Source organism: Gallinula chloropus (assembly GCF_964237585.1).
Source record: "Gallinula chloropus genome assembly, chromosome: 17".
Classification (NCBI taxonomy): Eukaryota; Metazoa; Chordata; class Aves; order Gruiformes; family Rallidae; genus Gallinula; species Gallinula chloropus.
Window position 1 is genome coordinate 10702757 of NC_140102.1, and position 12844 is coordinate 10715600.

At 47.5% G+C, this 12844-nt stretch overlaps 1 protein-coding gene across 1 annotated transcript; it reads right to left on the reverse strand.

Annotated features, from left to right (window-relative positions):
• Window positions 1-7901: 7901 nt before the first annotated feature.
• SNRPD3 (small nuclear ribonucleoprotein D3 polypeptide) lies at window positions 7902-11050 on the reverse strand. Its single transcript, XM_084271951.1, has 4 exons — window positions 10985-11050; window positions 10212-10360; window positions 8933-9125; window positions 7902-8064 (listed from the first exon to the last, which is right to left on the reverse strand). Exons 2-4 carry the CDS (start codon window positions 10335-10337, stop codon window positions 8003-8005), a joined length of 381 nt encoding a protein of 126 aa, XP_084128077.1. The 5' UTR covers window positions 10338-10360; window positions 10985-11050; the 3' UTR covers window positions 7902-8002.
• Between the last annotated feature and the right edge of the window lie 1794 nt (window positions 11051-12844).

Below are 12844 nucleotides of genomic sequence, written 5' to 3' on the forward strand. Positions count from 1 at the left end.
ACCCACCTCAAAACAAACAAACAAAAAAACCAAACAAAAAACCAACCCATAAAACAAAACAAAATTAAAACCCAAACCAACCACCCTCCTGCAGCCTAACTGAGGTTTTAGAAAACTGTAAAGATACCAATAAGCATCCTAAAATGCCTCCACATGGGTCTCTGTGTTGTCATATTCCCAGCTCCACAGCATGTTTGCTGAGGGCCATCAGCTGCACTGCTCCAAAACCTCTAAGAGGCTGTGGGCTTACAACTGTTGTGGCCTGACTTGTGTCTCTAGTGAGGGCTAAATACTACCAACTTAGCAGAAAACTCATCCCCAAAAAGCCCAAACCCAACAACCTTGACAGGTTCTACTTTTAGACAAGCCATCTCTTCTTTGTTATTTACAGACACAGGCTGCACTCAACACATTCAAATTTGGAATACAAAGCCAACACATATTTGTGTTGCAGAGGTCGGTCCTCTTCTGCCAAGTGGGGTGGAGAGGCTTCTACCCTGAAAACAGAACCAATCCTCCTGAAAGGAGGATTATAAATAAGCCTAATCCTCTAATCATCAGCTCTGTGCCTGGGCAGAATGATTTGCAAGGTGTTCTTACCAGAGCATCCAAGATCATTTGACCAGTGATTCATCTTCCCCATATCCTTGCAAGGAAAGAAGAATGACTGTCTTGTCAAGAAACTTGCCAGTAAACCTCTAGCACTGAGGTACAGAAGGTAAGCTTTTCTTCAGTCCCCTGTCCTTCCCTGGCAGCCCTCCATAAAGACAGCTTTCACTTTTACCTACAGTGAGTAAACGTTTGCCAGAAGCACAAGAACCCACAGCAGGATTGCATCTCAGTTGTTATAAACTTACACGGAACATTCTCTTACTCTGCAGAAGGGAGCATCAGTCACTACCCTTTGAGGATGAAATTAAGGGAGGAATTAAGGCAGGGGGATGAAAATAAATCAAGGTAGCACAGATTCAGCAGGCTTTACTGGAGCTGCTTAACAAGGGGGATTGATGTTTATTGTGGGGGAGCAGAGAAATCAGAAAAGAGCATACAAACCAGCTGTAACAGAAACAACAGAACTGCATTTTTCCAGATGTCCTGAGGGACTTCCAGCAAAGCAGCCTGAATATGCTAGGAGTATCCACTCCAACAAGTGGCTTACTGTTCAAGAAGAGACTGATGCAGGAGGTAGTAGTGCTCAAAGACCATCAATTCTGGGATCATCCAGGATTTAAAGCAGTCACTAGGACTCCAGAGACTTGGTCCCTGAGCTCCAGGCTCATCACTTAAGGATAGATATTGAAAAGTACTTAGGAGCCTGGCTCATTAGATTCAGCAGGACCTGTGGGCCCAAACCTGTCTTCAAATGCTGGTCTGAACCACTCCATGGCTTGGTGTCCATCTCCTTTTGTGAAACCTGGGCTGACAATGTCTTTATACCCTGTGTACCCAGTTTTGCAGAGAGAAACACGGGAGAGTGGTGCTCAGGCATTTTACAGCATGGAGCCATGACCCAGCTAAAGGGACAGTCCCCTACAGCACCCCACCTCCCTGCAAATCCAGGCATTCCCACTGCCTTCTCTTTGCTTTACCAGCCCACCAAGTCCTCTGTCATAGAATCATAGAATGGGTTGGAAGGGACCTCAAGGATCATAGAGCTCCAATCCCCCTGCCACAGGCAGGGCCACCACCCTCCAGCCTGGATCTACACAAGGTTGCCCAGGGACCCATCCAACCTGGCCTTGAACACCCCCAGGGATGGGGCACCCACCACCTCTCTGGGCAGCCTGTTCCAGAACCTCACCACTCTCTCTGTAAAGAACTTCCCCCTAAGATCTAATCTAAACCTTCCTTCCTTTAGTTTTAATCCATTCCCCCTTGTCCTGTCCCACTCCCTGTTAAAATTCTAGGACTGTGGGGCAGAACGAGAGGAGCTTTGCCTCCCAACAAGCAGGGGTTTGCTCTGGAGTAGCTGCACTAGTGCCTCTCCACTGAGCTGGAAATAGGGCAAACCCCCAACCAGAGAACAGATTTTAAGTCCCCAGGCAAGGGAAAATGAAGAACAAATTAAACGCTCACTGCAAGCAGTTCACTAAACAAAAGAACAATAATTGTGTTTTTCTGCCATTCTTTTCATTTCTCCCAGCATAACTACACATCTTCTGGATACAATCTGTTTCTTTGCCAGGGCTTCAACATTCTCCCCTGAATTAATGATGCTGGAAAACCTCCACTTTTCATAGACTCCGATAGTCTCTGCTGAGCAGCAGAGAGCAGCACAATGCTTACTTATGCAATGACTGGTCTTGTGCCAGGAATAATACCCTGTCTACTAGGAACAACCAATTCACATAAAAAAGCCAAGATACTTTTCCCATTAAATATCTGCATTAGGTGGAGTAAACCCACCCCAAACCTACAAGTCATACTGCACTCTCAGTTAAATCATCCCACACCCTGGTCTTAGCAGAACAGTCAGCAAGGGCTGAGAAGGGTGGCACTTCCCTATTCATTACCTCCAAGGTACTCTCAACACTGTCAAGAACTGTTGTTACAGGACCAGGCAACAACAGGACACCTGAAGCAGTTAAAATGTGACTCAGTCTGAGAAAGTACTTGCAGACGAGCACTGCTTTGGCCACTTCAGGCACCAGCATGCTGTAGTCATATGGTAGCTTTTCTGTCTGCAGGCATGATCTGTCCCTGAGCAGAGGAGGCAGAGAATAGCATCATCTTACTTGCAAAGTAATCTGCAGCACACTGCCCGAACCAGAATTCATTTCAAGGCTATTCTGGTCCATGTTTTAGCTGTGGTGTATCTGTATTTCCTCCCAAAGAAACACTGAAGGCAGGAGGGCCCCATAAGTGATCTCCCATCTCTCTAATGTGAGAGGAAAAACACCAGGTCTTGCTCTCAGAACCTGCAATAAGGTGCAAGGCCAGATTGAAATTTTTGCCTTTCTCAAAGGATATAGGGAGAACCCTTCCTCCAATTTGACCCATGGCTGAGAAATAAGCAACCAAATCACTGACACTTTCTTGTAGACCTCAGAATTCCACCCTTTGCTACCTTACCAAATCATTACTCCACTGGGATGTCAGCCTTACATCCTTGCTCACATTTCACTGGCAAGAGGAAACAGTGTATCTCTGGTTTAAATGGAAAGCTCACTGTGCAGCTTAAGTAGCAAAGAGATACAGACTGAACAGTTATCCTGACAACTGAAGCCTTAAAAATTCAAAATCAAAACCAGCACCAGCACATGGTGTCTTCAACTCCATTCTACCCTTCTGGAAGAGGTTGTCAGGAGGGCATGGGGGAACTGTGGGCCACATCACTTTACTTCTCCCTCTCCTATGGTTTTGAGTTGGTACATAGGATGTTCTGTCACCCTGGAGAACAGGGCTGGTACAGCATGGCACGTGATTACACTGAGAAGACAGACTGTAACTTGCCACTTACCTACACAGCAGCCCTTCCCACCCTCTCTCAGGCATAACACAACACCCCACAGACTGGTATTTTGCAGAGTAGGCTTAGAAAATGAGCTAGAGGAAAGTGTAGCTTTAGGATTAAATACAAGTTAGGCACACCTGGAGAGCAGAACTGCATGTGTATGGGATGAAAGCAACTGGTCAGTAAGGAAAAGTCCTAGTGTTCTGTGCAAAGGGATTTGTTCAGGTGATGCCTTCTCCAAGCATTTCTCTCTTCCCTGCTGTTATCAGGATGTCCTTCCCATTTCCATACCATGGCACAACCTTGGTTTTGACCTAGGAAGAGTGAGTGAACTTCTGCACTTCTCCATACATGGGTTTGCATGGCTGCAGCATAGCTTCTGTGTCCCACAGGAATACTTCAAAAGGCACCTACACTGCTGACATCAAAGGGGCAAGTTCACATCAAGGCTCCATGCCAGTGGCTTCCTTCTCTCTGTCAGAAGCTCCAGTGAGCCCCAAATCCACTGGACAGGAACAGTTTTTCAAGCCCACACACAAAGCAATGGCAGATAATGAAAAGAAATGCTGCAATCTGTGACAAAAAGGGAAAAATGGTGACAAATAACAGTAGATGTTAAAACCAAACAGCTGTATCTCTCCATTGGATCCTCTGCCCAAACAGATCACCTAAGTTGCTGGACTAGAGGGATCTGCACAACCTACCTAAGTGCACATGCCCAATTTGCCAAGTTCCAGGGAAACACACAGCATCAATCAACAGCTGGAATAACCTGGGTGCATATGAAGCCAGCATTAGGAGAACACTGAAGAGGACAGAAAACCTGAGGATTTTCATGCTGGAGTTTGTAATAGCATTGAGTTTGTGACTTTTATAGCAGAAGTCACGTTTCTCACATTTTTTTTCCTTCCAGAGTGTTCTGGTTTCTTGCTTTTCATTCCCATACCAGCAGAGCCATCTAGTGATGGGACAGGGTTTGTTAGAGAGAAATTCTGATTTATCCCACTGGAAGGGTAATATGCATGTAGGATCTTTAGAGCAGCTTGCAACAAACTGGCACATCAGTCGAGTCAGATTTTGATCTACTGAGAAGAAATTGCTGAGTGATACGTTTGTCCTGACTGGGGCTTAATTTCCTGCCACTATGAAGCTTCACACTAATTCACAGTATCTTTCTGAAGAGCGTAAACATTTCATCCTAGACTCAGCCTCAACCTCAGCTGATGGTGCAAAGCTTTTCATTTATGCAAAGCCCATTATTTTCCTCAGAGCTGACACAGGTTAGAGATGCAGTGTGTTTCAAGTAAAGCCTAAAAGCTAAGGCAGCACCAGCTGGAAAAAGTTTAAAACCAAAGTTTCATTGCTGTGTGCTGAGCAGAACGGCACAAATACAGAGGGTGAGAAACATCCACAGGGGTAGAAACCTCTTAAAGCAGATACATGACAGTTTGTTCCAGCAGTAAAACCTACTGGGAGGGTTACTATTTCTTCCTGAAACTTGTGGTTGCCCTCAGTGCTGCTGAATGCCACATCTACTGTTTCAGAGAAGGGAGGTGATCTTGGTAGAGAGAAGCTTGGCATGGGACAGGGAAGAGGAAGCCGGCCTTTGAGAAATAGAGAAGGGAAGCCAACCATCAGTAGTGGAAACAATCCCCAACAAGCCTATTACTGCCAGGCAGCTTTAATTTGCTTTAAAAGCATTTGATCATTGCATTCTTCAGGGTTCCCCTTGGTGTTTCAAAATCTTTGCCATTCCAGTAGCCACCTGTGCTTCAAAACGAGTGTCCTGCCCTGCCCACTGCAAAAGCAGCTGACATCTAACCTTCAGGAGAGGCTACATGCTGTTTAACAGTCAGAAGGAAACAGTGAGACACCCAAAGCCAATGGGCCACATTTGCAGCATTACCAAAATGCTGAATTTCTTTAAAAAATAATTCTAGTCAACTCCCCCCTCACACCCACCCATGGCTTACTTCCTTTTCTACATATTAAGAATTCTTTATGGAGACTTTTCAGGAAAGGAAGCAGAGCTTTGAGGGCTGGCAAGCACTGGGTGGTCCTGGGAAAAAAGTAAAAAGCAGCAATCCTCATCACTGTTTGTTTTCTTGGGAGATTTTGGGGGTTGGACTCGATCTCTTGAGGTCCCTTCCAACCACCAATTCTGTGATTACAGGGGACCCAACAGAAGCCAGACCCAAAAGGCTTCTGTCAAAGTGGTTTTTCTCTGCTCAAACTGTGAGCACTCCTCGTCTCTCCTGTTACTATACAAGGTAATGTTACCTTCGTCACTCACTGTGCGTTAGCCACGGCCAGGATGACACCCTTTAAGGAGAACAGCTTCCCATCCATCACCAGACACACTCCATCCTTTACTAGTTTATATTTATAGCAATTAATAATTGTGCTAATCAATCTCAGGTTTCTATTAGGTGTTTGCTTTGAAAAGAGGAAGCAGCTCTAACAGCTGAAGAAGCATCCTATAAAATCTTCCAACAGATACTTGCCTCAAGCAATACAGTAATTGTGTATTGCACCATTCCTGTTCTACTGAACCCACTGTACAAAAACTTGATCAGCAGCACAATCACCAGCCTGATGGATTAAAAGTACTAAAACCCAGTTAACAGATTGCAAGTAAGAGACACCTATTCCAAATAGCCATAAGAAACCACCATACAACAAACCAAGCCAGGGGATGTCAACAGAAATCTCTCTTCTTACCTACTAACTCATTTCCAGAGAGTCCGTGCTTACACCTGGGATATTACAAGCAGACAGGTCAATTCTTACCGTGACGCTCACGGTACAGCAACAGGATGGGAATTCTTTTCTCCAGTGTGTGTCGAAAAAACAGTCACATCGGGCATCTGGTACAGACCCAAAATGGACTTCAGATCCATGCTGATTTTAAGATAGTCTATCACAACAGGCTGGTGAAATTCAGAAGCATTTATGCAGCAGAAATTCTGTGAAGAGGTGTGTCTTCACTTCTACACCAACAGCTAGAACCAAATTGATTGTTAACATTCTAAAATGTACTATTAGTGATTAGAAATCTATAGTTCTACTTGTCCCGCCTTGTGCGGCTAAACACTCAGCTCTGGTATTAGTTATGAGTCTCTCTTAAGGAAGAGTTGCTCTTCAAATCCAGTCACTCAAAAAAAGTGTTCAATGCCTCCACTAAACCCTGATAGGACTCAGTTTAAGGTGGAAGCGAAGCCTTCAGGACAGCATCACCGCTATAACATGACTCGCAGGCCATGTTTTGAGGCAGAGCTTTGTGAAAACTCTCTTGTCCTTGGGGCAGGTTCTTCAGTTTAGGCATAAGATGACACCAAAATGTTTTTATAGTTAAGCTCAAGCACAACAAACATTTTAAGGAGTTTTCTAATACAAATATTTACGATCATTACAACCCAGAAGAACACGTAGCATGGTTTTTCTAGTAATGTGAGACCAAATACAGCTTTATTTACAGACAATTCAACAAATTAATACATTAGTTCAACTTTCATGTCTGCACACAAGGGAAAAATACTGGAGCAGAAAAGCAGGACTAGGAGGGATACATGTACAGACCGATAGTAGCCGTGTGCAAGCAGGTGATTAGGTACAGAGGTGTAACAGGTGAATATTTCAGCCCTTGAAGTCAGTAAGACAACTACACTATACCTCGAGCAAAATGAAGTTACAACTGTGTTTGGCTTCCTGCAGACCAGATGATGATCTGGATGACAGTCCATAAGTGTTCAGACCAAAAGCTAAAGCTGACCTGAAGTTTTGTTCAGAAGATGAGCATTTCTATTGGTCATCCACTAAATGCAACTGTTTCACCACACACCTGCACCACTTTCCAAACTTACAAAACACTTGAAATTCATTCCTGAAAAATCCTTTTATATTTTCACTTCTTTTCCCAGGCAGAGAGGAAAAAAAGAACCCCAAACTGCCACAAACAAGTGAACTACTAACAGTTAGATCAGAATTTCTCACTGCAAATGCAGACTCCAGATTATCAAAGTTGTGTGTTCCTTAAGAAAAATCCTCCCCATATCCAAAGAGAAAAACAAGAAATGTATGAATACAAGCTCAATGTCCAGCTCTGGAGATGGACCTCTACCTAGTGTAGATCCATATAAAGCCAACACTGCTTTGCTTCTCAGGAAGCTGCCTCTGGCTGTATGTTCCATAATGCAGCTGCTAATATGACTTTAAAACATACTATTTAAAAATTCTTCCTCAAGAATACCTTCTAATTCTTTAGGAAAAGAACAACAACAATGGAACTAAACAGGATAAAGGAAACAAGATGATCTTTAAGACTCAGTGTCACATAAAGCAGTTAAATCCAGATAGTCCACTATTTTCCAGCCAGAGTAGTTAAGTTTTAAATCAACCTACAATGTATTTGCCCAAGAGGGAGTCCTGTCATACAAGAGCAGACAAGTTTTTGTCAGAAACATTTATTAAACAAAACTGATACTGATGCACATGTAGTCAATACCCCTAAAAAAACACAACAAAAAAGCACGGTGGTCAAGGCGAAGATTATCTTCGCTTCTGGAAGATGTTGCCACGGCCCATACCACGGCCTCTTCCTCTGGCAGCCACTGATGAGAGAAAACAGGGAGGATATGAATTTGACATAACTGGATAGTTATCTCAACAGCTGACAAACCAACCAAACAACACTCAACATCTCTTGCTTAGAAGCAAGGAGATGAGGCTGTCCAATGAAGCGTGGAAAGCAACAGAACAGGACAGAGCTCTCTGTGAGAAGAGTCAGTGCTAATGGTTACTCAGCCCAACATTCGTACCCTTTGTGTTCCTTCTAACCTGAAACACACATTTCCAGCCCAACAAATGTAAAACCCCACCATCTGCCATGGCTTTGCAACAGAACCTGGAGTGGTTCAGTAGATATTATCCCACCCCCCGCCAATTTGTATCCCAGCTGCATTTACTAAAGTTAACCAAGGACTCTGCAGCCCATTATCATTACTCAATCTTGCTGTGACTAGGCTGTTCCCCTGAGAAAGGTACTAAGGGGAGTGAACTACATACTAGCTAATAATTACAGCTTCCCAGCAGTTTAAATACCTTCTTAATATCTGATTCTTTTTCCCTACAAAAGTTTAACCAGAACACAGTTATTCTCCCCTAAGTATTCCATACACTTAGCAACCACAATCACTAGAAAACAAATAATGAAATCCTATGTAAAGCTTCCGTTTAACACAACTACTCTACAGGTCTAAACTAGCATAGCACTGATACCACACATTCAGTTAAATGGACAGTCTGACTTCCACTGTAAGATACAATACACAGAAAAACAACGTATGGGACAGTAATCTTTCATCTTCTTGCAGCTTAGATCTCCTATGTGATAGGGATTGATTTTTTTCCCCGTTGTTTTGCAGCAGAACAGGGGGGGAGCACGTGCACATGACATGACCACAACCAAACTGTACACACCTTGAGCTTTGAGGATAGCTGCTTTCCCTCGCCCAGCTCCAGAACCTTGGTTTTTATTTTTCATGCTCTTCAGCATAGGAGCGTTCTTCAGCATATCTGGTAAAATGAGAAACCGTATCTTGCTACCTCTGATGTACACCTGCTCAAGCTGTGCCACGCGTCCATCTCTGTACGTGACTGTTATGTTGGACATCTGTAAAGCAAAGATCAGTCAGCGCTCACAGAGGCCTCTAACACAGCTCTGTACCCCTGCTTCTCCTGCCTGCAGAGCACACAGCCAGGCTTCAAGTACCACAGCCTTTCCGAGCACACTGCTCTCCCAGCTGCAGTTGTGACAAGGCATCCAGGCCCACTCAAACATACTAAGTCTGCTGCTCCTACTCAAGCAGGCCCAGGACTTTTGCTTTCTCCCCAGTCTGCAAAGAAGTTTTATTAGCTTTGTTAGTTTTGTTTTCTGTTGGGGTTCAGCCCCAGCTGGCAGCTAAGCACCACTCACCCACTCCTCCCTCCTACCCCCCAACAGGATGAGGGGAAAAAACAGAAGTAAAAAGCTAAAAAAACATGGGTTGAGATAAGGACAATTTACTGGGACAGCAAATAGAAAACCAGCAACATTTATAAAAGAATATACAAAGCAGGTGATATGAAATACAATTTGCTCGCTGCCCAGACCCTGGTGCCCAGCCAGCCCCTTAATATACAGAACATGATCTCACACAGTATGGAATTTGGCTGGCTGGGGTCACCTGTCCTGGCTGTGGCCCCTCACAGCTTCTTGTGAAAGTTATCTCTACCCTGGCTGGAAAGCAGGATATTTTCCTCATACTGAGTCACTTTATTTAAACTATTCCAGTCCTAACTATTCAGGGAAGCATTTTGATTTCACAAATGACTTGCCTAAAGTCAGTCAAAATTAAGCCCTCTTGGGATGCTAAAGCTTCAGTTTCTTAAATCAAGGAGGTTTTTTATGCTTATCCTCAGCAGCTTTAAATAAAGAACTTCAGCAGAAACACTGTGTACAGAATAGCTTCTTAGGAACTCTGACATTACTGACAGGAATGCCTAATCTGACTCTAAAGCCAGAAAGAGAAAGCTCTGCCCTCCTCTGGGCTCTCAGCAATCCTGAATCCATTTCACTATGGTAAGGGCATGCAGCAGTACAGTTTCTTTATCCCGAGACAAGAAGGAAGAATCTTCTAGTCATGCTGCCAATAAGCAAGCTCTCAGCCTTTCCAGGGACAGATCAGACAACCTTCCCTCGTCCCTCCAACTGGTTTACCTGACAATTCATGTTGTCTTCAGCTTCAATAAGTTTGCCTCGATAAACTTCTCCTGTGTTGGTCTCACATGTCACAATGTGGCCTTCAGCCTCGTGCAGGACTTTGATTGGCACTCCGATTGACATGGTTGCAGTGCTGTGGCTCTAGACTTGAGATAATAAAAAAAACCAAACCCAAACATTATTACAGAAGAAGTTACAGACTAGGTTGTGATCCTTCCCTGGGTAAAGGGTGGATTTTCTCTCTTGCCCAAACACTTCACATGCTTTGGCAAGGAATTAGCAAAACTCCTGGAGAAACAGACCCAAGGGAATAAGAAAAGACTTAAGAGGGCAGAAAAGTTAAAAGTCTTCTCCAGGTCTCTCCTGCCCTAGGTGGCGGCCCGCTTGCACAGCCAGCCCCAGGCCATAGCTCCGTACCGGCACTGCCTGCCCGCGGCCCGAGCCGGCCCCACGCTCCCAGGGCACCGCACCGCAGCAGCCGGCCGAGCCCTCCGCACACACGCACCGCGGCCTAGGGAGCGCCCCGCGCGTCCCTCCTTCACGGCAGACCCCCGGCCTCAGCGCTGCCTCAGCGGCGAAGAGGGGCCGGGCAGAGCCCCGAGCCCTGCGCAGGCTGCCTGCCGCCCCCTCAGGCCCGGCAGGCCCCAGGGGACGCGGCACAGCTCTGATACTTCCCCGCAGCGCCCGGAGAGCAATGGGGACCCTACCGCGGCCGGGGCTCGCGGGGCAATAGGAAAACCACGCTCAGGGCCGGCCGCACCGCCACTCACCGCCCGCCTACCGCCCCGGCCCGTGCCCGCGCTCAGCCTCTAATGGCCTCCCCAGCTTCCCGCCGCACACCGCGCGCCGGAACCGGAAGGCGGCATGAGCGGCACGGTTTCCGCCCCGCCCCACCCCGCCCGCTTGCCCGGGGCTGCCGGGCCGCGCCGCCTCGGCACCACGGTTCCGCCACAGTCTTGTCCCGCCGGCCGGGGGCAACCCTGTCCCGCTGGCGGTGCCCCCACCCCAGAGCGGGGCTGGCTACCGGCGCGCCCGGTGCTCCCCCGCCCGCCCCAGGTCGCGCCCCGGCCCTCCATCCCGCGGTCCCCGCCCGCCGTGTCATGCACCTGCCCCCCGGCACACCCGGCCACCGCCCACACCGCGGCGACGAGGCGGGGCAGACACCCGGGGGCCCGGCCCCCCGCAGCCCCCGCCTCCGCGCCCGCCCCCGGGGCCGGGAGGAGCCAGCGCCGCGCCGAGGCATGCCGGGGTCCTGGGCCGCGCCGCCGCTCGGGTCGGCTCGGCGGGGCCGGCAGTGAGGGGGCGGCAGGTCCCGTGGCCGCCATGAAGAGCCCCCGGGAGGCTGGGGAGCCGCCGCCAGGTCAGTGCGCCCAGCCGCGGCAGCGGGGCCGGCCCCGGCCGCCGGGGAGTGCGGGGCGCTGGGCAGAGCCCTCCGCGGGGTGGGGGCCGGGCGACGGGGTCGGCCCTGGCGGAACGGGCTGTGCGCCGGCTCGGGCTGGGGGAAGGAGCGCTGGACATGGCCCTGCCCGCGCTGGGATGCGGGTGGCTTTTGCCCCCCTCCTCTTCCTCCTGCACCTCCTCGGGCCCGGCGGCCCCTTCGCCCTCCCGGAGCCGCGAAGCTGCCGGTTTCGCAGGCGGCAGTAACGCGGAATTACTGGCTCCGTAAGTTCGTCGCGCCGAGGAGCTGGCGAGGAGCGGTGTTCTCAGCGTTATTTACAGCCACAGCGCATGCCGTGCGGCAGGTGTCTTGTCTCGCAGCCGGCAGCCACCGCTGAAGTCTGGGTGTGCTGGGAGACAGGATGACTGGAAGCTGAACGTCCAAGGAAATGAAAGTTACTACCTGTAGAAATCCTCACCTAGAAAACATGTGCTTCTTCAGTTAGTTCTGGGACTTGGTAGAGGCCCTGGGTATTAACATAAGGGCCACAGAATCGTAACATGCCAAGAAAAAATGACAGTAAAATAGTTAAGGATCCTGGTTGGAGGAGAATCTGGGAACTGAGTTTTCATTTTCTTCTCTCAGAGATTTAAAGCACCGTAATCTAGATTAACTAGCGAGATTGGATATACCAGTGGGTTTGCCAGTCCTCAAAGTCAGGATTAAGCAGTGGGACAACTATGAAAAAGTATTTGGAATGTGAGTCCAGAATATGCAGTGGCTTGTTCCTACACTGGGCTATAGCTTAGCTGAAAATGATCTACAAAGTCTTAGAAATAAAATTAGAGCAAACCTAGACCAGCCCACACGATGTCAATGCATTTTTATTGCCATCCTAAAGTATAGTTGACTTTGTGTTAACAAAACTTCTCAAAGGTCTTTTCTAGATCAAAGGTTATTGAGGAAAGCCCTTTATGATTAACTCACTTTGATTGACATTGAAGTAGCAGTAACAGGCACAACACTTCAAGTCCTTGGAGTGGTAAGGGTATTGCTGAAACTGAAACCGCTACACTGCCAACTCTGTAAAATAAAATGAAGGATGGAGTTGCTTGTGTTCTGGGACTTTTTGGTGCAGAAAGTTCTTGTTCTGTCTCCTGTTACTGAGTTCCTGGGGGACTTAATAGAAAGGGCCAACAAGTGCCATTCGTGAGCTCTGTTAACATAAAATTACATAAATTACAGGGAAAGG

Bases quoted from the DNA above. Each gene is read 5' to 3' on its own strand.
- SNRPD3 (XM_084271951.1), bottom strand. From the start codon at position 10,337: ATGTCAATCGGAGTGCCAATCAAAGTCCTGCACGAGGCTGAAGGCCAC. The intron at 9,126-10,211 runs GTAAACCAGTTG...TTTGCTTTACAG, and splicing joins AAGACAACATGAATTGTCAG to ATGTCCAACATAACAGTCAC. The intron at 8,065-8,932 runs GTGTGTACAGTT...TTCTCTCATCAG, and splicing joins AGCTATCCTCAAAGCTCAAG to TGGCTGCCAGAGGAAGAGGC.